The 23,513-nt window shown below is 50.3% G+C and overlaps 1 protein-coding gene across 1 annotated transcript in view; it reads right to left on the minus strand.

The window, feature by feature from the left end:
* The window catches only part of LOC144109462 (uncharacterized), a 38,206-nt gene that overhangs the window by 8,947 nt on the left and 5,746 nt on the right, over positions 1-23,513 (minus strand). Inside the window, exons 3-6 of the mRNA XM_077642272.1 lie at positions 18,452-18,552; positions 15,848-16,037; positions 6,002-6,220; positions 97-194 (exon numbers count right to left, since the gene is read on the minus strand). Of these exons, the coding sequence (XP_077498398.1) occupies positions 97-194; positions 6,002-6,220; positions 15,848-16,037; positions 18,452-18,552 (608 nt within the window). The remainder of the gene's footprint in view (positions 1-96; positions 195-6,001; positions 6,221-15,847; positions 16,038-18,451; positions 18,553-23,513) is intronic.

Genomic DNA, 23,513 nt, shown 5'->3' on the forward strand with positions numbered 1-23,513 from the left:
TTCAATAGTTTCCCTGGTAACATTGCGTTTAGACGCTGTGAGTCTTTGGCTGTGGTCGCGATAACAATGTGCAGAGCATTCAATAGTGTGTCTTACTCGTAACGGTTATTGCCTTTGGAGGATTTTTTGTATTTGCCGAACACGGTGATCACGCTTCCTGTTCTCAGCTCAAAGACATCATTGGTTAGCTTGACCTGCGTACAAAGGAAACAGATAAAAATAAATCATCGCAGCAGATAGTCAAAGAGAAGGCGCGGTGCCGCTTTTATGCGTATTTACTTGTATCGAGGCAAACAGCGACTGAAAGCCGATGTATAGAGATTGTAGAAATTGAACATATTAAAACGAAGGTGCTCAGTGTAACGCAAGTCGTGCGGCAGAAGGAATCAGCAACCGTATTTCTGAATAAATATTTATGACCGTCTGCAGCGCTGCTAACGATAAAGCGCTTAGCTGCGATGGATGATTAGCATGAAAATGATTCGACATAAGCGGAAAATACCTGCACGATTCAATCTAAGCTTCCAGTCTCTTCAATTACCCGTCCTTCTTAAAACTTGGCTGTCCCAGATTTCGCAACTTATGAAGACGTTTTTAGTGTGAAAAGAATTCTTCACGCGGTGAAACCAAACAAACAACCTTGTGCCGTACTTGAGCTTGAGATACCTGCCGAAATAAAAAAATCCAGGGGCACTTTGTTGACCTAAAGTACGGTGAGGAGAAAGCCTTTAGCGCGGTGTTGATGCTTGTGTCACTAATGTGTGGTTAAGATGTTAAGTACACAATTGTATGTGAATCTTAAATGCTGGAGACACTGCAGGACATTTGGGGGGCATCCATCTGGTTCGACACCTTTCTGCAAACACTCTCCAGCGTCCTAGACAAGGAGGACTATATACGCGTTTAGCAGGAAGTAGCGTAGGATGGTGGTTTAAATCCCATCGTGCACAATGGTTGGACGGACGGACGGACGGACACCGCGAGTGTGAGCCCTTAGAGGCTTTCGCCTTGAAATAAATATCCCCGAGACTGGGTATCAGCTTTGCTGGCCACTGCACGATACCACAATCCTGTTTTTCAACATGGTATTTATTACAGTGATCACACTGTGTTTTAAGCAAAATAACTATGAAAAAAGTTAGGAAAACTAGGACAGCAGCTTGGGCATGTTACTCATTTGTGATGAACCGCGCAAAGCAGCGGAGCACGAGACAAGCGCTTCTCTCTTGTCCCGGTGTTTTGCGCTGTTCCACCACAAAACAGTTAGGAAAAGAGTGACAATCAATACGATGCATAACGCGACACACATAAGCAACCAAGCACAAGAAAACAACCAATGCGGAGCACATAACTAATACATCATAATAATGACGGCGTACCTAATCAAAGCGCTAAAGCACTAGAATAAAGCCAACGAAGCACACAGAACTATTTCTGAGTGCAACTCGAGATCGAAATCAGTCTGGGCATACCTTTTTTTTCAGGTGTACAGTCATCTTAATGACGTGGTCTTCTGAAGAAACCACAGAGCCAAAATGTCGGTCCATTACGCGTGTCCTCCAGGGGCATGGTAATCCAATTAAAAAGAACGTGTCTAAGGGTTCATCAACAAAAGACAGTGCAGTGAGATAACGTACAGAGGGAAGTTTCAAATTGTCTTTTTCTCAATGTCCGTTGAATGATGTCCCAGAGGGGTATTGCATCTTTGCACTTGATGAAACAATGCTCAATCATTTCGGGAGCATAACAACGGCGACAATTACAGTAGACAAAAGGATGCCAATATTCTCTAACCATGTCTTAGCAAGTAGTGTGTCGCTGTTCAGCTATGCTATCGCTGCAGTCGCTCATACCTCCGGTCAAACTTCAACACACTCTCACGCTGTGCTACTACACGTCTTAGAGTTCGTAAACTACCATGTATGCGCAATAGTAACGAAAGAAAAGAACAAGCGCATAACAGGCTCCTTGGGTCTGTGGACACTACAATTGCGCTTTGAGCTCTGTCGTGGCAATCGCAGAGATGAGCGCATCCAGATACTTTCGCACCTCTGCTCGGTTAAACTGCGTTAAAACCCAACCACATCTTATTTTTTTTTCTGTGCTGCTCAGTATCGCAGACTGCACAGATAACGTTTGTAGCGCATTTGCCTGCCGTTACGCTGGCTCTTGCGCAATTTCTGTCCATTACCTTCCTTGTATAAGGGGCCTAGGAAGTTCTGGGTGAAGGCCAGAGAGAAGCGTCAAAGGATTCGAACGCAGGCGATAGGCGAGGCAGGCGGGCATCTAACGCATATGCCACGAAAGGTCTTTTTTTCTTTATTGCACGGAAATCGAATCCCTAGAGCTACCGAATGCCTTACGTACACACACACTATTCCGTAATGCAGATGCACATTCTCATGTCTACATACACTCCACACCACAAACACCTTAAAAGTGCGGGAGACACACATGCGTCACATACACATACACACATATACATGGCCTTTGGTTCAGGCGTGTAAGAGGGGCACTGAATGAAAGCGCTGTGGTGTGTATGATGGCAAAGTGTGATGGGAATGTGCACTGTCAGACAACAATGACTTGCAAAAAAAAACGGGTTTAGCACTGCTTAACCGAATGTCGAGCAATAGCTCTAGTGATTAAGGTACAACGCTGGTTTCAATGTGTTACCTTGCCCGGCAGGGAGCTTTGGCTGTCGACGACCGGGCGTAGAATCGAACACTACCAGCGCTTCGTTAAACGCATCAAAGTGCACCGCCGTTCAATTCAAAAATTAAAAACTGTTTTTTTTTGGGAACGAAATGGCGCAGTATTTCTCACATACAGGCGGACAGTTCAACTGCGCCGTGAGAGAAGGGATAAAGGAGGGAATGAAAGAAGAAAGGAAGAGGTGCTGTAGTGGAGGGCTGCGGGATAATTTCAACCACCTGGGGATCTTTAACGTGCACTGACATCGCACAGCACACGGGCGCCTTAGCATTTCGGCTCCATCGAAACGCGTCCGCAGTGGACGGGTTCGAACCCGGTTACTCCGGATCAATCGCCGAGCGCTTCAAATAAAGCTGTCTAAATCGCGAGTGAGCACTCTACCACTGAGGCACCGCGTCGGGTACCCTGAACCCATTTTCATGCCCTACACATTCGATGCCGGCAGACGCTTTCCCGCTCCACCCGGTGAAGGCGTCTGACGTCACGGAGGGAGTATGCAGCACACGTGTACGATGCATCCTTCTCTCCACTCTGCAACGTGGCGACGGAGCGCACATCTTCCAATGCACTCTGTTGTGCGGCCGAAGGAAGGATGAAAAGGAAAGTGCACGGGCCTGCCCACTGCCTCAAGCTGATCGCAATCGCTGCCGCGTGCGTGCAGACAAAGGAGAGTTGAAAGATGCAATAGGAAAGATTAAAAGATGCGCGCGTTGCAACAACCGCATCGCCAAAGCGACGACACTGGCTGTAACAGATACCCCCTATCCCAAAGCTCCCTGCGGTGGCGCGTACATGCGCAGTGCGGCGACTACCCTCTACCTCTCCACGGCGGCGCGCACATGCGCAGTTCGGCGACTACTCTCTACCTCTCCACTGCGGCGCGCACATGCGCAGTGCGGCGACTACCCTCTACCTCTCCACGGCGGCGCGCACATGCGCAGTGCGGCGACTACCCTCTACCTCTCCACGGCGGCGCGCACATGCGCAGTTCGGCGACTACTCTCTACCTCTCCACGGCGGCGCGCACATGCGCAGTGCGGCGACCACCCTCTACCTCTCCACGGCGGCACACACATGCGCAGTGCGGCGACTACCCTCTACCTCTCTACGGCGGCGCGTACATGCGCAGGGCGGCAACTACCCTCTACCTCTCCACGGCGGCGCCCGCACCTGCTGGGATGCCGCTGCCCGCCTCATGATCTCTGCGGCGCGCGCAACGTGCTTGACTAGAAACACGTGTGGCTCTTTATAGAATAATGAAAACTGCTTTTTTGAGGAAATGAAATGGCGCAGTAATTGTCTGACATACTATCTCGGTGGACATCGGAACGGTGCCGTAACGGAAGGAAAGAAGGTGGAAGTGAAAGAAGAAAGAGAGTAAGGGGCGCCGTAGTGGAGGGCTCAGCGATAATTTCGACCACCTGGGGACCTTTAACATGCACTGACATCGCACAGTACACGGGCGCCTATTGCGTTTCGGCGCATCGAAACGCGACCGGGTACGGGTCGGGTACGAGCCCGGGTACTCCGGTACAGTAGACGAGCGCCCTAACCACTGAACCATCGGTCAAATGGCAGAGCCAGAGGTCATATGCTGAAACTCGCCCGAAGGGAGTCATGATAGGAGTAAAGCTAGCCTCTAAAAAAGTTGCTGACTTTGACACGTACATGCTTTCCCATTTCTCCAATGCAGCAGACTGCTGTGCTCTCAATTTTTAGCCACAGATTTGTGTATGAATGTCACTGGGAGCCGCCGCGGTGGCTGAGTGGCTGCGGCGCTCGGCTGCTGGCCCGGAAGACGTGGGTTCGATCCCGGCCTTGGCGGTCGAATTTCGATGGAGGCAAAATTCTAGAGGCCCGTGTACTGAGCAATGTCAGTGCACGTTAAAGAACCCCAGGTGGTCGAAATTTCCGGAGCCATTCACTTCGGCGTCTCTCATGGCCTGAGTCGCTCTTGGACGTTAAACCACCTAAACCAAACGAAACCAAAGTCACTGGAAATCACTGCGCTCCCCATTGCTTGATCACGTAAAGCGCTATTCACATAAGGGATATCGGCGTGGATGTATGTGGATAGGAGGCGCGTGACGTCTCCGATCCGCCGAAGTCCGCCCCTGCTCTCGGAGCCAGAATTCACATGGACAGCAGGGAGCCGCCGAGGGACGAGTAAAGCGGTCGGGCTGCAAAGAAAGAGGGGGAAGGGTTAAACAAGAAGGGAGGGGCCAGAATAATGTCCCCCTGCAGGGTTGTGTCGGTGTCAGGACAGTGGAGGGAAAAAAAAGACGAGGGTGGGAAGCGGGTTACATGCGCGAAGGGAAGGGAGATAAGAGAGAAAACAAACCCAGAGGGCGAACAGACCAAGAATGAGAGCTGCGGGCTGCACCCCTCTCATGCCGCCGAAGGCTACATCTCCCGGAGAGACAGGGACTGAATGCACGGCTGAGCGAACTGTCCGCTTTTCAGTCAGCGGCGGCCGTCGGCCCAATCACTCTCGAAGGCGTGGCTTGAACGCATTCGCCTTCACTTTATGGCCGATTCACACGACGGTCCGTTCGCCAGCGGCCAGCGCATCACGTGCTCATGCGCCACTAAAAGCTGGCCTGCGATCCGATGACGTCAAGCGGATGCGACGGACCAGAAGAGCAGACGACGCGCTGGGTGTACCACTGTTGCCAGATTATTTTAAAGCGTTTGGCAACGCTGGTAAAACTGGTTTTTCCTCCCGACCCATGACTGCGATTGAATGGTGCAGGTGCGGCCCTTTGTCCAATTCCTCAACGGCCTGGGCCGTCTCGCTAGCCGAGTCAGTCACTTCGTCATGGTAGCGAACGCAGTGCAGCTTGTCAAAACAGCGCGCCAGCTCAACGCCACTCAGCGAAATGCGGCAGCCCAAATACTGGCAAGAGCGATGGTTGCCAGAGCTGGCGAGCGCATCTTCGCAGGCCGCCGCTAATTCCCGCGAGGGGAAAGGCACTTGAACTTCCTTAGTTGTCCAGTCCGCGGGCCGAGAGCACGCCTCTCGATTTGGTGACGCACGAACACGTGATGCCCGCGTCGCGGGCGAACAGTCCGTCGTGTGTATCGGCCTTTAGAAGGGAGATTGCATCGCCCGTGTGAATACCGCTTAACCGTGGGGATGTGAAAGGGTGCGACCCCTGCACACACTCACACGTTGGATGCTCGAAGACGGCAGTGGCCTACATATTGGCCTAAACATGCGCTGCCGACTGGTCACAGCTGTCGGCGTTTTAGACTATGGGTGCTTTAAAAACGCACGGGCGCTTACAGTGTTGAAAGAACTGAGACTTTTTGTCCAAAGGGTGGCAATTAGGCTCTTGCTGGGGTCGCCCCTTTGGTTGTCCACTCCGTTCCATAAGACCCAGTGTACCTCCAGGTTCAACGCGTCGTGGTACTCTGAGGTGTATCCAAGATATATTAGTTGATGCGTTTTCGCCACATTGCGTTTCTGGCTGTCGTCCGCGAGGTCGATGTCGTCGATGCGTCCCTGTGCGAGAGTAATTGCGGGAAAATGGTAAATCAATGGTATTCTCTGATAGAGGGTGATATGATCTGAGAATATCTTAAGTGTAAGTAGTGCAGCGCAGAAAAAGAGAACAGGCACAGGGGAGAAAGACAAACAACAGGACTGGCGCTGTCTTAAGGTGCACTGACTAGCCTACACCAAGATTTTGATAGTTATGCTATGGTTATTTTCTTGTGTAGACGACGTCGAGCGCAGGCTTCGTAGCACCCGAAAATTACTGCATTCATGTGTTGTGAGATCAGAATTCTATGCCCCAGGAGTTTTCGCTCCTCAGCCCGCATCTTGAGCGGTTGCACTCCGCAACATTTAATTGGTATGGGTCCCAGCTCATTCAGCAAATCCGGAGTACGGGGATGCATAGGAGGTATAGCCTAAGGTCTGAAGAATCGGGATTCCAGGCCCTCAGACTCGGATCAGCGGGGTGTAGCACTGACCAACTGGCATGACATAACTATTATAAGGATAACAGACGGATTTATCAGCCTCCGCATGTAGACCTTAGCAGAGCACAGGCCATGAGGCTAAGAAGGATCCAGACTCGATTCATTCGAAGCCCCCACCGGTTATCGTTTATTACGAACAGGGAATATAGCCCCGCATGCCTAAATTGCCAGGAATCGGCAACCCAAGATCACATATTATGGGGATGTGAGGTCTAGCCTCCGCCTCGTATGCTCCTGCCAGCTACCTCCGAAGAGAGCTGGAACCAACTGCTGCTGAAGCAGAAGACAACACAGGAAGCTCTTGTTAACGGGGCCTTGGAGGCCACCCCTCAATGGGGGTCACACTGAGGTACAGTCGCCAACGATCTAAATATACATGGCAATAAAGTTGTTTTTCACTCTTTATATTCACCTGACCTGGGCCCTAGCACGAGCCGTTTCGCGGGGTGATTAGGTGTTTCAGCTGTCGCCGTCTTTCCCTTGTGCCTAGCAGCACAAAGAAAGAAAAAAATTCTACGCCTTGGGCACCATGGCTATCACCTTCAATTTTCTTGGAAAAAAATTTTTAATATTTTAAAACTGTAAGGTACTTTTATGGAAATATCGAAGACAACGGTCCATTTTTTTATATCCAGCCCAATCTTTCTTTTGTAGCGTTTGCAAAGCTCGCATCGAGCAGTCGAGACTTTTAGAGCGAACCAATAGGGAACGCTGTTGACGACAGAACAAAATGTTAATAGCAAAATAATTCCAGCATGATGACGGGAGATCTGCGGATATACTGATTTTTATAGTGAACTCTTTCAATTTACGAAAAAAACTGCGTTCATAAACTCTCTGCCGTTCAGTTGTTGGCTATGCGCCAGTATAATGACGTAGGGCTCCGGAAGTGCGTTATCTGGAATGCGGGGTATCGCCTAGATATGCTGCTTAGTCTTGTTGCATCAGAGGTAGAAGTCGCGTTTTTTTGCTACATCTAATCTTACTGATATAAGACTTGGCTTTACCGCAGGACTTTGGCTTTACCTGATCTCCCGCACACGTCAAAGGGAGCGACGTTTCGATGCCTTGCTAACATTTGCTGCAAGACCATTCATTGTTTCGACAATTGGCGTTAATGCAAAGGACGAAAATTGAGAGAAAAAGAAAACGATTTTCGAGACTCTAATGGGTGCAACCACTTAAATCGCAGTGGCTTCAAATAGAGCAGGGACTGGGCTTTCCATTCCTACTTTATTGAAGCGGTCTTGAAATGGCACAAAATTTACATCTTTCGTCAACACTAATTCCATATCTCACGCTGCAGAGCTACAAGCCAATGCGTTCACGCGCGTGAATTTGACGCGCCGTAGGCGAATGGTCTAACGCTGCACCTCGTGTGCAGTGAAGAGGATGCGTTCACGCGCCGTAGGCGAATGGTCTAACGCTGCACCTCGTGTGCAGTGAAGAGGATGCGTTCACGCGCCGTAGTGGAATGGTCTAACGCTGCACCTCGTGTGCAGTGAAGAGGATGCGTTCACGCGCCGTAGTCGAATGGTCTAACGCTGCACATCGTGTGCAGTGAAGAGGTTGCGTTCACGCGCCGTAGGCGAATGGTTTAACGCTGCACTTCGTGTGCAGTAAAGAGGATGCGTTCACGGGCCGTAGGCGAATGGTCTAACGCTGCACCTCGTGTGCAGTGAAGAGGATGCGTTCACGCGCCGGAGGCGAATGGTCTAACGCTGCACCTCGTGTGCAGTGAAGAGGATGCGTTCACGCGCCGTAGTCGAATGGTCTAACGCTGCACCTCGTGTGCAGTGAAGAGGTTGCGTTCACGCGCCGTAGGCGAATGGTTTAACGCTGCACTTCGTGTGCAGTGAAGAGGATGCGTTCACGCGCCGTAGGCGAATGGTCTAACTCTGCACCTCGTGTGCAGTGAAGAGGATGCGTTCACGGGCCGTAGGCGAATGGTCTAACGCTGCACCTCGTGTGCAGTGAAGAGGATGCGTTCACGCGCCGGAGGCGAATGGTCTAACGCTGCACCTCGTATGCAGTGAAGAGGATGCGTTCACGCGCCGTAGTCGAATGGTCTAACGCTGCACCTCGTGTGCAGTGAAGAGGTTGCGTTCACGCGCCGTAGGCGAATGGTTTAACGCTGCACTTCGTGTGCAGTGAAGAGGATGCGTTCACGCGCCGTAGGCGAATGGTCTAACTCTGCACCTCGTGTGCAGTGAAGAGGATGCGTTCACGGGCCGTAGGCGAATGGTCTAACGCTGCACCTCGTGTGCAGTGAAGAGGATGCGTTCATGCGCCGGAGGCGAATGGTCTAACGCTGCACCTCGTATGCAGTGAAGAGGATGCGTTCACGCGCCGTAGTCGAATGGTCTAACGCTGCACCTCGTGTGCAGTGAAGAGGTTGCGTTCACGCGCCGTAGGCGAATGGTTTAACGCTGCACTTCGTGTGCAGTGAAGAGGATGCATTCACGCGCCGTAGGCGAATGGTCTAACTCTGCACCTCGTGTGCAGTGAAGAGGATGCGTTCACGGGCCGTAGGCGAATGGTCTAACGCTGCACCTCGTGTGCAGTGAAGAGGTTGCGTTCACGCGCCGTAGGCAAATGGTCTAACTCTGCACCTCGTGTGCAGTGAAGAGGATGCGTTCACGGGCCGTAGGCGAATGGTCTAATGCTGCACCTCGTGTGCAGTGAAGAGGATGCGTTCACGCGCCGGAGGCGAATGGTCTAACGCTGCACCTCGTATGCAGTGAAGAGGATGCGTTCACGCGCCGTAGTCGAATGGTCTAACGCTGCACCTCGTGTGCAGTGAAGAGGTTGCGTTCACGCGCCGTAGGCGAATGGTTTAACCCTGCACTTCGTGTGCAGTGAAGAGGATGCGTTCACGCGCCGTAGGCGAATGGTCTAACTCTGCACCTCGTGTGCAGTGAAGAGGATGCGTTCACGGGCCGTAGGCGAATGGTCTAACGCTGCAGCTCGTGTGCAGTGAAGAGGTTGCGTTCACGCGCCGTAGGCGAATGGTCTAACTCTGCACCTCGTGTGCAGTGAAGAGGATGCGTTCACGGGCCGTAGGCGAATGGTCTAACGCTGCACCTCGCGTGCAGTGAAGAGGATGCGTTCACGCGCCGTAGGCGAATGGTCTAACGCTGCACCTCGTGTGCAGTGAAGAGGATGCGTTCACGCGCCGTAGGCGAATGGTCTAACGCTGCACCTCGTGTGCAGTGAAGAGGTTGCGTTCACGCGCCGTAGGCGAATGGTCTAACTCTGCACCTCGTGTGCATTGAAGAGGATGCGTTCACGCGCCGTAGGCGAATGGTCTAACGCTGCACCTCGTGTGCAGTGAAGAGGATGCGTTCACGCGCCGTAGGCGAATGGTCTAACGCTGCACCTCGTGTGCAGTGAAGAGGATGCGTTCACGCGCCGTAGGCGAATGGTCTAACACTGCACCTCGTGTGCAGTGAAGAGGATGCGTTCACGCGCCGTAGGCGAATGGTCTAACTCTGCACCTCGTGTGCAGTGAAGAGGATGCGTTCTCGGGCCGTAGGCGAATGGTCTAACTCTGCACCTCGTGTGCAGTGAAGAGGATGCGTTCACGGGCCGTAGGCGAATGGTCTAACGCTGCACCTCGTGTGCAGTGAAGAGGATGCGTTCACGCGCCGTAGGCGAATGGTCTAACGCTGCACCTCGTGTGCAGTGAAGAGGATGCGTTCACGCGCCGTAGGCGAATGGTCTAACTCTGCACCTCGTGTGCAGTGAAGAGGATGCGTTCACGGGCCGTAGGCGAATGGTCTAACTCTGCACCTCGTGTGCAGTGAAGAGGATGCGTTCACGGGCCGTAGGCGAATGGTCTAACGCTGCACCTCGTGTGCAGTGAAGAGGATGCGTTCACGCGCCGTAGGCGAATGGTCTAACGCTGCACCTCGTGTGCAGTGAAGAGGATGCGTTCACGCGCCGTAGGCGAATGGTCTAACGCTGCACCTCGTGTGCAGTGAAGAGGATGCGTTCACGCACCGTAGGCGAATGGTCTAACGCTGCACCTCGTGTGCAGTGAAGAGGATGCGTTCACGCGCCGTAGGCGAATGGTCTAACTCTGCACCTCGTGTGCAGTGAAGAGGATGCGTTCACGCGCCGTAGGCGAATGGTCTAACGCTGCACCTCGTGTGCAGTGAAGAGGATGCGTTCACGCGCCGTAGGCGAATGGTCTAACGCTGCACCTCGTGTGCAGTGAAGAGGATGCGTTCACGCGCCGTAGGCGAATGGTCTAACGCTGCACCTCGTGTGCAGTGAAGAGGATGCGTTCACGCGCCGTAGGCGAATGGTCTAACGCTGCACCTCGTGTGCAGTGAAGAGGATGCGTTCACGCGCCGTAGGCGAATGGTCTAACGCTGTACCTCGTGTGCAGTGAAGAGGATGCGTTCACGCGCCGTAGGCGAATGGTCTAACGCTGCACCTCGTGTGCAGTGAAGAGGATGCGTTCACGCGCCGTAGGCGAATGGTCTAACTCTGCACCTCGTGTGCAGTGAAGAGGATGCGTTCACGCGCCGTAGGCGAATGGTCTAACGCTGCACCTCGTGTGCAGTGAAGAGGATGCGTTCACGCGCCGTAGGCGAATGGTCTAACGCTGCACCTCGTGTGCAGTGAAGAGGATGCGTTCACGCGCCGTAGGCGAATGGTCTAACGCTGCACCTCGTGTGCAGTGAAGAGGATGCGTTCACGCGCCGTAGGCGAATGGTCTAACGCTGCACCTCGTGTGCAGTGAAGAGGATGCGTTCACGGGCCGTAGGCGAATGGTCTAACTCTGCACGTCGTGTGCAGTGAAGAGGATGCGTTCACGCGCCGTAGGCGAATGGTCTAACTCTGCACCTCGTGTGCAGTGAAGAGGATGCGTTCACGGGCCGTAGGCGAATGGTCTAACGCTGCACCTCGTGTGCAGTGAAGAGGTTGCGTTCACGCGCCGTAGGCGAATGGTCTAACTCTGCACCTCGTGTGCAGTGAAGAGGATGCGTTCACGGGCCGTAGGCGAATGGTCTAACGCTGCACCTCGTGTGCAGTGAAGAGGATGCGTTCACGCGCCGTAGGCGAATGGTCTAACGCTGCACCTCATGTGCAGTGAAGAGGATGCGTTCACGCGCCGTAGGCGAATGGTCTAACTCTGCACCTCGTGTGCATTGAAGAGGATGCGTTCACGCGCCGTAGGCGAATGGTCTAACGCTGCACCTCGTGTGCAGTGAAGAGGATGCGTTCACGCGCCGTAGGCGAATGGTCTAACGCTGCACCTCGTGTGCAGTGAAGAGGATGCGTTCACGCGCCGTAGGCGAATGGTCTAACGCTGCACCTCGTGTGCAGTGAAGAGGATGCGTTCACGCGCCGTAGGCGAATGGTCTAACGCTGCACCTCGTGTGCAGTGAAGAGGATGCGTTCACGCGCCGTAGGCGAATGGTCTAACGCTGTACCTCGTGTGCAGTGAAGAGGATGCGTTCACGCGCCGTAGGCGAATGATCTAACGCTGCACCTCGTGTGCAGTGAAGAGGATGCGTTCACGCGCCGTAGGCGAATGGTCTAACTCTGCACCTCGTGTGCAGTGAAGAGGATGCGTTCACGCGCCGTAGGCGAATGGTCTAACGCTGCACCTCGTGTGCAGTGAAGAGGATGCGTTCACGCGCCGTAGGCGAATGGTCTAACTCTGCACCTCGTGTGCAGTGAAGAGGATGCGTTCACGCGCCGTAGGCGAATGGTCTAACGCTGCACCTCGTGTGCAGTGAAGAGGATGCGTTCACGCGCCGTAGGCGAATGGTCTAACGCTGCACCTCGTGTGCAGTGAAGAGGATGCGTTCACGCGCCGTAGGCGAATGGTCTAACGCTGCACCTCGTGTGCAGTGAAGAGGATGCGTTCACGCGCCGTAGGCGAATGGTCTAACGCTGCACCTCGTGTGCAGTGAAGAGGATGCGTTCACGCGCCGTAGGCGAATGGTCTAACGCTGCACCTCGTGTGCAGTGAAGAGGATGCGTTCACGCGCCGTAGGCGAATGGTCTAACGCTGCACCTCGTGTGCAGTGAAGAGGTTGCGTTCACGCGCCGTAGGCGAATGGTCTAACTCTGCACCTCGTGTGCAGTGAAGAGGATGCGTTCACGGGCCGTAGGCGAATGGTCTAACGCTGCACCTCGTGTGCAGTGAAGAGGATGCGTTCACGCGCCGTAGGCGAATGGTCTAACGCTGCACCTCGAGTGCAGTGAAGAGGATGCGTTCACGCGCCGTAGGCGAATGGTCTAACGCTGCACCTCATGTGACCTGATGGGCAAGAGGCTTTCAGGTCGAATCCCCGCTACCACCGGACACTCTTTGCTCCAGAAAAAATTACAGCCGTCAGTTTAGGATGTATCGACGTTCGCCAAAGCTCCGTTTCATGGGCGAAGATAGGCGCCAGTTTGGTTTTTGCGCCTTCGTCAGTCAAGTGCTACGCCCTATACTCCATCCCAGTAGTTTTTGGCAGCATTGAAAAGCTGCGATGAGTGCACAGTCAATGATCTGACGCTGCGGAATGTAGTGCCACTGTAAAATAGACATACTGGCATATGGGACAGCGTGCTTCAAAGTGTACATGCATCAAGCGCTATTTCATGTCGAACCTTAACGTACGCTAGCTGTACGTGTGCTATTTCTTGTGTTCCCCGCGCGGGACTCCTTCGTGCGCTAAAATATGTTTTCCAAAATAGCGGCGCCCTTAGAAGCAGGACCCCTTGCCACGGACTGAATTCGTCATTGTTACTGCTACTTTCAGTGCGTTCACTGGCCACAAATGAGGCACCGGGCTTTTGCTTTGTCTCATCTCACCTATAAGAATACCTTTGAGCAATAAATTAGCTTTACTCTTTATTTAGAATGACGATTCTGACGTTTTTGCTCCTAAAAGGGGGCATCGGTTTGTTGACAAAAATGCTTCCCTTTCGAACGACCAGATGGCGCCAATAGGCCGAATTTATTAGTGTTCCTGTATACGCTCCCCCTGCGGGAGCATATATAGGAACACTAGAATTTATCGTCGCGTCTCAGTCTGCGTACGCTTAACTAAAAGTGCGAATGTGACAAACGGTATAACGGCCCACAACATGCTTGCGTTTATTAGGATGCGTAAGCGTGCACACGCTTACGTTACGTAGAGAGTGTCCATTTATGATCTTTTCTCGCCGTGAGCAGACGACACGCAGACGACTGGGCGCGAATGAACACGTTTAACACACTCTCCTGATTGGTTGGGGATGTCGCTACCTTTGGTAGTGCTGCAAGTTAGTTATGGGGTGCAGTATATGCCTGCGGTGAAGGCTGTGTGTGGTGGCGTGGCTGATGCAGTGGTGTGACTGGTCTAGAGACAGGCATTGCATGCTTGCGTGGCTCGTCACACTAACCATCTATCTAGTTACAGTGTTTTACGCGTGATGCAGACACTGCGACTGCAAGACGACCGACAAGTTTTGACTAGCTGTGGCTGTGTTCAGTGTACCTGCTGTACTCGAAAGGGTGAGCAAAACACCAAAATCATGATAATTATAGTAGATTTTTATGGCACAAGGGCATCTGCAGCCAAAGAGCGCCATGACACGAGGTAGTTTCGTTTGCGGTGGGGTCAAAGACGCATTTTTAAGCATTTCACCCTGAATAAGCCGAGCACCAGGCCAGGGGAAGCTTGCACCCATTGTGTCACCGCTGGGTACCCGGTGGCACTGGGGATCGAACCCCGCACCTTCCGCATGCGAGGGAGATGCTCAACCACTAGGCCACCGCTGCGGCAGCACAAAATCATGCAGACAGTTGCGTTTCCGTCTAAACGACGTTGAGTAGACGTAACTGATAATAATACGGCGCCATGGGGTTTTCGAAGTTGCTAAGTGCCGTTTGTTGGGAAACATTGCATTAGCAGTTTACATGGAGAGAAAATTATTAAAGCTGACTGATTCGCAAAGAAAAGGTAACGGTATGAGAGCCACCTCTTTTCATGCTACTTGCGTTTGCTTCTCTTGGAGGCTTGAAGGTTGGTTTATTTGGATCTCATTGGTAGAAGGCATCGAAGGGACACAGGGGACGCAGGAAAAAAAAAAAACTGCCTAAATGCAGCTTGAAGGGCACCCTCCGCCCTCTGCTCACAAGAGAGGTGAGCGCGGTGAAATAAATTCCCACAGCTTAGATTAGCAGCGTTCACCGCAGTATTGCAACGCTCAGTTATCGCAATAATTGAGAAACGTATCAATACAAGCAGACAAAGACAGCAACATTATTACGTTGTCTACACGTACAGCATAAGCAGGTGTAACTTGATTTACGCACTCGACAGCAACATATTTGATGCGCATTTCTCAATAAAAGTATCCACCTAACCGGTTTCGAAGCAGTACAGGGCAGTTATCAGGCTCCTCTTGGACATGCGTTTAACCGATATATTATTACATTCAGTAGTGGGCAGGTATGTCGAAACGATAAAATACAATGATTTCACCCTGTATTTGGGGCTACAAACGAGCAAAGGCCAGGGAAAGCGGAGGTGTATGTCGCAAACTTGTGTATCAAGATAATTTTTTTTGTAAACAAGGAAGTTTTGTACTTTGACAATATTATAACGGGAAAAAGTCAGTATAGGATACCAAACTCAATAAAGTATGAGTGCGTGAGTATTCTATTATACATTCGCTATTATTCTAAGTGCCGGTTTTAGTGCTATCAGTAGTTTGGTTATGTTGTGTTTTGTCGTTGTTCCCCAGCATGGGCGGTTTTTAAAGCCGCCTAAATGTTGGCAATTTACGCCTCGCCGAGGCACATTAAATACGACCTCTTTTGAATTCGTCGAAAGCGTTGCAGTGTGGTTGCCATTGAAGAAGCCGATCCATGAACGCAATGCCAAACTTTTGAACAGGTGGTGTGACCCAGCCGGTACAATTGACTGAAAACATATTCTTACACCGTAGTTCAAGTACTGCCAAGGTTTCGTGATGATGACGCGATCAGCTTATGCAGCTGCCCCATAAGAACTGATGCTGCAAAAGAAATGTCATCGAGTTGTGCCTATGTGGGCGAGGAAGTCGACGCCTTAGGGGTGAACGGGAGTGGCCAACTGCACAGATACCGCAATCACTTTCGTACTAAGGAGGTGAACTTCCAACTCACGTGTAACGTCTGGTCATCCTTGAAGTAGTAGTACACATAATGATACGTGTTGGCCGGGAATCCGTTGTGGTCTTTTTCGTTGTAACCATTCCATCTCCCGTCATTCCACGTGGTGGAAAAAAGGCCCCACGTGTGATGGTTGTACACATAGCCGATTGAGAATTCTCTATTTCCAACAGCCGGGCAAAACCTGTGTTCGAAGGAAGTTTAAATGATCAGGGGTGAGGTATGCCGAATAGTTAACCTGTGATGCTGCCCCACCCGCCGCGGCGGCTTAGTCGTTAGGGCACTCGGTTACTGACCGGAGTTCCCGGGTTCGAACCCGACCGCGGCGGCTGCGTTCTTATGGAGGCAAAATGCTAAGGCGCCCGTGTGCTGTGCGATGTCAGTGCACGTTAAAGATCCCCAGGTGGTCGAAATTATTCCGGAGCCTTCTATTACGGCCCCTCTTTTTAAATTTCTTCTTTCACTCTCTCTTTTCCCCTCCTCTTACGGCGCGGTTCAGGTGTACAACGATATATGAGACATACTGCGCCATTTGCTTTCCCCCAGAACCAATTATTATTATTATTATATTCATTCTTCGTACAGTTATAGCACTAGTGTTACATATTATAATTGGATGTTGTGGAATGAAAATGGCGCAGTATATCTCATATATCGGCGGACACCTGAACCGCGCCGTAAGGGAAGTGATAAAGGAGGGAGTGAAAGAAGAAAGGAAGAAAGAGGTGCCGTAGTGGAGGGATCAGGAATAATTTCGAATGCCCGCCACGGTGGCTCAGTGGTTAGTGCGCTCGGCTACTGATCCGAAGTTCCCGGCATCGAACCCGATCGCGGCGGCTGCGTTTTTATGGAGGAAAAACGCTAAGACGCCCGTGTGCTGTGTGATGTCAGTGCACGTTAAAGACCACCAAGTGGTCGAACTTATTCCGGAGCCCTCCATTACGGCACCTCTTTCTTCCTTTCTTCTTTCACTCTCTCATTTATCCCTTTCCTTACGGCGTGGTTCAAGTGTCCAACGATATATGAAATAGATACCGCGCCATTTACTTTCCCCAAAAACCAATTATTATTATTATTATCTTTAACGTTCACTGACATCGCATAGCACACGGGCGCCTTAGCATCTGAAATCGCTTTCTGGTATACAGCCACTCGAGCTGCGCCGCCGCACAGCGAGTGTTTTATTATTTCACAAGTTTTTTGCAGCAATCTACGAACTGCACTCTACATGGTCCCTCCTGGACGCATATCTCACCTAACTCTCCTTCCACTCCAGATCTGCCGTCCACGGGCACGCACCGTCACCTTCGCAGATTCATTTTTGAAGCGAAAAGCTTCACTAGGCTCGTCAACACTGGGCTTTGCGTGAGCCACACTTCAGATTTGCCATAGCTGCGCGTGCGCGAAACCGAGTGACGTCACGCGGAGCACAGGTGGTCGCTGCTGCCGCAGCCGTCGTCGCCGCCGCGCGCTGCCTCCGTCGTCTCTCCTTTCGCCATGGAAGGAGGAGAAGAAGACTCAGAAGTGGTATCGTTGGAGGTGGCTCAAGCAGCATTTATGAAACCTTAAGCTAAACCACGAGCATCGCCACGAAGCTTTTCGCGACATACAGGCTTAACACTTTAGCTAAGCCTCAGCCCAACTTTTTTCTCGCACCGCCGCGGACTGGAATGGCCTTCCCGCTGACATTGCAACAATAACCTGTCCCGCGAACTTCACGCGCACAGCCTACAGCTATTTGTCATTATCTTAGTGCATAATTACTTACTATATCGAATCACCCACCCGTTATGTAATGCCCCTAACAAGCGGTTCTTGAGGAAATATAAATGATTGGTTGATTGGTGTGATTCAGTTTATGGGGGCTTAACGTCCCAGAGCGACTCGGGCTATGAGAGACGCCGTAGTGAAGGGCTCCGGAAATTTCCACCACATGGGGTTCTTTAACGTGCACTGACATCGCACAGTACACGGGCCTCTAGAATTTCGCCTCCATCGAAATTCGACCGCCGCGGCCGGGATCGAACCCGCGTCTTTCGGGCCAGCAGCCGAGTACCATAACCACTCATCCACTGCGGCGGCTGATTGGTTGATTGGTATGCAATTTGGAATTTAGAAGACGCAGTTACCCTCAGCGCTGTAGTCCAGCCAATTTCGCGTACTTCGCGCCAAGATAGACGCGCTTTAGACGAGCTTGCAGGCAAAGCAACCCCTCCAGCGAGTATAACTCGTCGAAATAGCCAAACTTTTTTGGGCCACAACGCGGAAGGCAACTGCGATTTCAAAATTCTAAAATTGGATGTTGGTATATCACTTGGTGTTGCCTGCAAGCGTCTGAGCAAATAAAGAGGCCACAGTAATGGATAAAAAGTAAATTGCTCAGTAATAACTAACCAGCCTACTAGTTAGCACGTGTTCGCTGCATTCTGGAGCGCTACATAGCCGACAGCGACATGCCGATAAAAACACTCTTCCCTCTCAGAAAGCTTATATTCAATAATTTCAGGGCACCTTAGGTTAAACATCCGATACAGCTGGCGCTATATGAGAGCAGGAGAAAGGCCCATCCACCGTGGAGATGCAGCTTTTAGCACTCACCTTTCTCTTGCCGCGCGGGTGTATACAAGGAATGCGATGCAGAGTCCGGCGAAACATGGGATTGGGGTTTCTCTCTTCACATCTGTGCCCACAAATGGTCGCTACGAGGAGAGGGGAGCGGATTAGAGAAAAACAAAACAAAAAACGTTGAAATAAGTGGCATTTAGTAGTTGGGCAACGCTGAGGGCGGGCATTGCTTTCGACTCAACTATATACGCAACGAACAGTAATTATTTTTATTTTAATACGCAAGTGATCGTCACCGCTTAAAATTGGCGTTTGGGGAAAGAAAATGGCGCAGTATCTGTCACATCTCGGCGGACACCTGAACCACGACGTAAGGGAATGGATAAAGGAGGGACTGAAAGAAGAAAGAGGTGCCGTAGTGGAGGGCTCCGGAATAATTTGTACCGCCTGAGGATCTTTCTGCTACTTGTGTATTTCATCCAGTACACAACCGCAGCGGCCGCGTTTGGATGGAGGGGAAACGCTGAGACTCCCGTATGCTATGCGATGTCAGTGCACGTTAAAGATCCGCAGGTGGTCGAAATTTTAGCGGAGCCCTCCACTACGGCACCTCTTTCTTCGTTTCTTCTTTCTCTCCCTCTTTTATCTCTTCCCTTACGGCACGGTTCGGGTGTCCACCGAGATATATATAAAAGACTGTGTCATTTCGTTACCTCTAAAAACTAATTTACATTTTTTTATTTTTACATTATGCGCGTGGTTTTCAGCAACTGAAGCATTTGCCACAATTCGCCAGGACCTCTCTTGGCTCCCACCCACCTATAACTCTTACACTGTCTTATACTCTTTACACTGTCATAAAAAAATAGTAGAGGTTTAGTGCTTGTTCAACCTAGTGATATGAGCGAAAGCTCTGTTAAGAATGTTTACACATGGTTTGACGGCGGAGTCGGTCCGGCGCGCGCCTCATCCATGGCGAGACTGAGCGACCGAGCGTTGCTGTGTTGACGGCAGGAAGAATGGAATGGAAGGAGCACGGGGCTGCTCACTGGCTCAAGCTGAGCCACAATCGCTGCAGACAGTAGGAGAGATAAAAGAGATGTCAGAGGAAAGATGAAAAGACAAGACGCGCGTCGCAACAACCGCGTCATCAGAAGCGACGATGACGGTTTAGCAACAGATACCCGTGGTGGCAAGGAGCCCTAGCCAAATGTGCGAGAGCCCCTAGAGCCCAGCCCCGTAAGGCCAGGAAGCCACCACCGCTCCTCGCGACCGAGTGCGAGCGAAGCAGCTGTTATACCCCCGCTAGTGACGTGGTACAGTTGCGGCGCCTCTCCATAGCGAGTCATGTGTTATTACGTCACTTGTCACACATCCGCTCCGACTGCACAAGGTCAAAGGCGCGCCAAACGACCTTGGCAGTTGTGGTGCGAAGGTAGAGCTTTCGCTCTAAAAATTGCCCAAGTATCTCTTCTTACCGCTTTACCTGGATCGCGTAAAACTGGAGTCAACTGCATGGGTGGCGAGTGGAAGAGAAAGACGTATGATATCACATTGCATGGTTTCCTGGAGGTCACCAATCAGGAGTGTACGTCTGAGGACGCACGTATACTTGTAACTACCCTTGTTGTCCGGCGTCCGTGTACGCTAAAATGGTACAGCTGTTGGGTCTCTTGCATGTTTGTCTGGAACGTGCATAGTGGTCCTGTTTATGCGGGCACGAGCGATAAGCTTACCCGACGATGCTCGGAACACCCAGCTAAGATTCATACTCCTAACGTAGCAGAGGGAAAATTCGCAGCATAATTATCGTGGTGAAAAGCTACACAGTGGGCTACGATGAAATGTGCATTGGAAGGCGCCGTATTTATTGCCGTTAATCGAGAATTTTCTACCTTGCAGTGAGATCTAAGATCAGAGGTACTTTTCACGTTTCGCTACTTCCTAGAAGCGGCCGCAGTGGCATCATGAATAGAGTAAGCTATCTAAACTACGCATGAGCACTGAGCTTCCTCCAAAGCAGGAACACTTCTAACATGTTTGCACATTTTTGAAGTTATTGTCAAAATAGCGAAAAAAGACATTATATTGTGGGATAAAACTCAAGAACGAAGCGGCTTTTTCCTGTCAAAAGACCCCCTTCCAGCTTATGGTGTCGGCCATTTCTTATTAACATGCTAGCCTGACAGTAGAGGGAGTGGTAGATGAAAGGGGATAGTCTCCTCCCCCCATTGTTGAGGATATGTAGTCTTCTGCCAGCATTGCCACGCTAGGACATTAATGGGAATCGGCTAATGCCATTGGCTGGAAGCGGGCTCTGTGGCGGGGAAAAGCAGCTTGGTTCTTGAGTTGCATCCGACTATACCAAAACTGCAGTATCGACCATCCGATGTTGACATTCCTTTCTCGGTCCAACTTGCCCCTTTTCTTTCCCCAGCCTATGCCTTTAATTTCCGGTGCTTCTGGCTACGGTAGCAGATCTTGTTGCTGTTGTTGTTGCCTTCATACAACGGCACATGCCCACATACGGGGATTGGCCAAGAATTGGGGGGCACAGACAGTTTTTCAGATAAATATGCCTCGGCAAGAGAAACATCTTTTTTCTTCCTTCTGCATCATCTTTTAAATAAACCAATAAAACTCCATTGCAAGAGGACACCAAACGAAGATGGCAAATGCAGCAGCGCGCTGCACTTCATTGAAGTTGACCTTTTGCGTCGATTGCGTCAATTGCAGAAACGGGTTAAAGAGTCAACTGGCCTGTCAAAGGATCAGTTGCGTACATAAAAGGAAACACAACCACAGAAGTAACATTTGCAGAACCCAGAATGAATACATTTATGGACTGTTCAAAATGACCGAGTGACACTCGTGGCTGCAGACAAATGAAGGGAAAAGAGGTGCTCGTTAGCACGTACATGACGGAAGCCACAGCCACTTAAACCAAGTAGCATAGGGTTTTTTTTTCTTTCATTCGCAATGTGAAATCAATACAAATTAATAGTGTGATTAATTTATCGCTTAAAGTTAACAAATAAGAAAGCGGATGAAAAGGTAACCACAGGCCGCCGATGGGCAGTTTTTTAACATTCCAGCGGCTAACACTTAAGAATTTCATCAGCGCACGAGTGTGTTCATCAATTCCCACGAGCCAATAGTGAAGACTGAAAATTCGTTTTTCGGGAAAAGAAATGGCGCAGTATCTTTGTCACATATCGGCGGACACCTGAACCGCGTCGTAAGGCAAGGCTGATAAAGGAGGGACTGAGAAAAGAAAGGACGAAAGGTGCCATAGTGGAGGGTAGCTAGTGGAGGCGGAACAGCAAGAGAACCGTAAATCGGAACTAAGCCCATATTTTATCCCTGAATCTGTTCCAAACCGGCCCCATATTTTCACTATCTTGGAAGTGAACCCTTACTGGAACGTATGGAGGAACAGTTTGGAACTAGTTCGGGACATGGTTCAGTCCCTGTCGTCAACAGTTGTTTTCGTTCCAAACCGTTAACATTACTTTACTTTTCTGCACGTTAATTTTTAGTTTCAACTTAAAGTTCGAATGCTTGGCTCCTCGACTATGAGCTGCAGTTCTCTCCCTAATTTTCTTAACAGGCATAAGAAAACGGGAGCTTAATAAGTTGTCTTCCATTACCTTTATTTCATTTTTTTTTTCAGCCCAACAAGGTGAGTACTTGTTGTAAGCATATGGTGAAAAGGAGTGGCAGGTTGTTACCTCGGCGCACGTGCTCTGTGAAGGCTATATTTAATCACATTTACTGTTCAAGGCAGAGGTCGTTTATCTGTACCACCATCTTTATATACCAGGTGATTCAGAGAATACTTTCAAAAATTTTCAAAAATAGGCTTTCTGGGGTAAAAATATGGCTTTTGCGCCATAGTACTACCGCTGTTTGCGGACACCAGAAAACCGGCGAATCGTCTTAAGTCTCAATATCAAAATTCTTAGTAATTAACTTTTTAACTACAAGAATTAGGGGTCTAGTTGCAATTAGAGTTTTGTACCCGGTCGTTAGTAATACCCATATCAGTTTTTAGCACATCGAAAATCAGATTATCTTCGGTGCTGTGGATAAAAAAATTTGGCTACATCCTGCCTAAATACTTCCGCTTTCGAAATGCATCCGAGCAAAGCAGCCTTTGCACTGCAAGCAACTAGTCAAAACACTGCAAAATATAATTATATAATGCAAAATATATTTATGTGCATATTTTTTTACGCAAGAAATTGAAAAATTTATATCTTTGAATAGCTTGAGAACTCTACACATCAAGAGCCTGTTGTATTGCTGGCAGCAGTTGGATATTATTTTACGCAATTACAGAAAGTAGCAAAAACAAAATGGTAAACAATAAATATTTGGATATAACCTTAGAATGCAGTGAAGCGCCGTGTACTTTCAAGGCAGCTGAAAAGAATTTCTCCGTCACAAAATGTAGACCGCTGTAAAAGACTTTCTTGTCTTAGACTTTCTTGTCTTTTACAGACATTTACACATGGAAAACCGCCGATGAAGCCATCAAGAACTGAGAGAACTGAATGACGGACATTAAGAACACGTCTGTCTTTTGCTGCCAGGAAGAAAGAAAGAAAGAAATGAAGGAAAGGAAAGTGCACAGGCCTGCTCACTGGCTCAAGCCGAGCCACAATCGCTACCACGTGCAGATAGAAGGAAAGTTGAAAGATGGGATAGAAAGACAGGATAGTAAAGACGCGCTAAAGACAAGGCCGATCCCGGAGGTAGTGCAATACCGGGCCAGCCGGTGGCGGGAGTGAAGCATCCTTCAAACTCTCCGCCACATTTCCAAAAATAAGTGCAACTTGTACCCGTAACAGATACTCTACGGGTCCGGACAATCGCTAGTAAGAACGTCTGTCCTGTGTTCTTAATTCGGATGCCCATGACTCGCCAATCTTAACGGGTATTAAAAATTGCATTAGCTAGCCTTAACAACATACTTATCTAAATTAAGGTGTAGGCTGACACCTGAGGTGCAACACTGCGAGTGGGTACTATTGCGAGAAATAAACCGACAGCCATTGTTTGCAGTTGTTAGGAGGACGTTCATTAATATAAT

The sequence above is a fragment of the Amblyomma americanum genome, chromosome 11 (assembly GCF_052857255.1).
Source record: "Amblyomma americanum isolate KBUSLIRL-KWMA chromosome 11, ASM5285725v1, whole genome shotgun sequence".
NCBI lineage: Eukaryota > Metazoa > Arthropoda > Arachnida > Ixodida > Ixodidae > Amblyomma > Amblyomma americanum.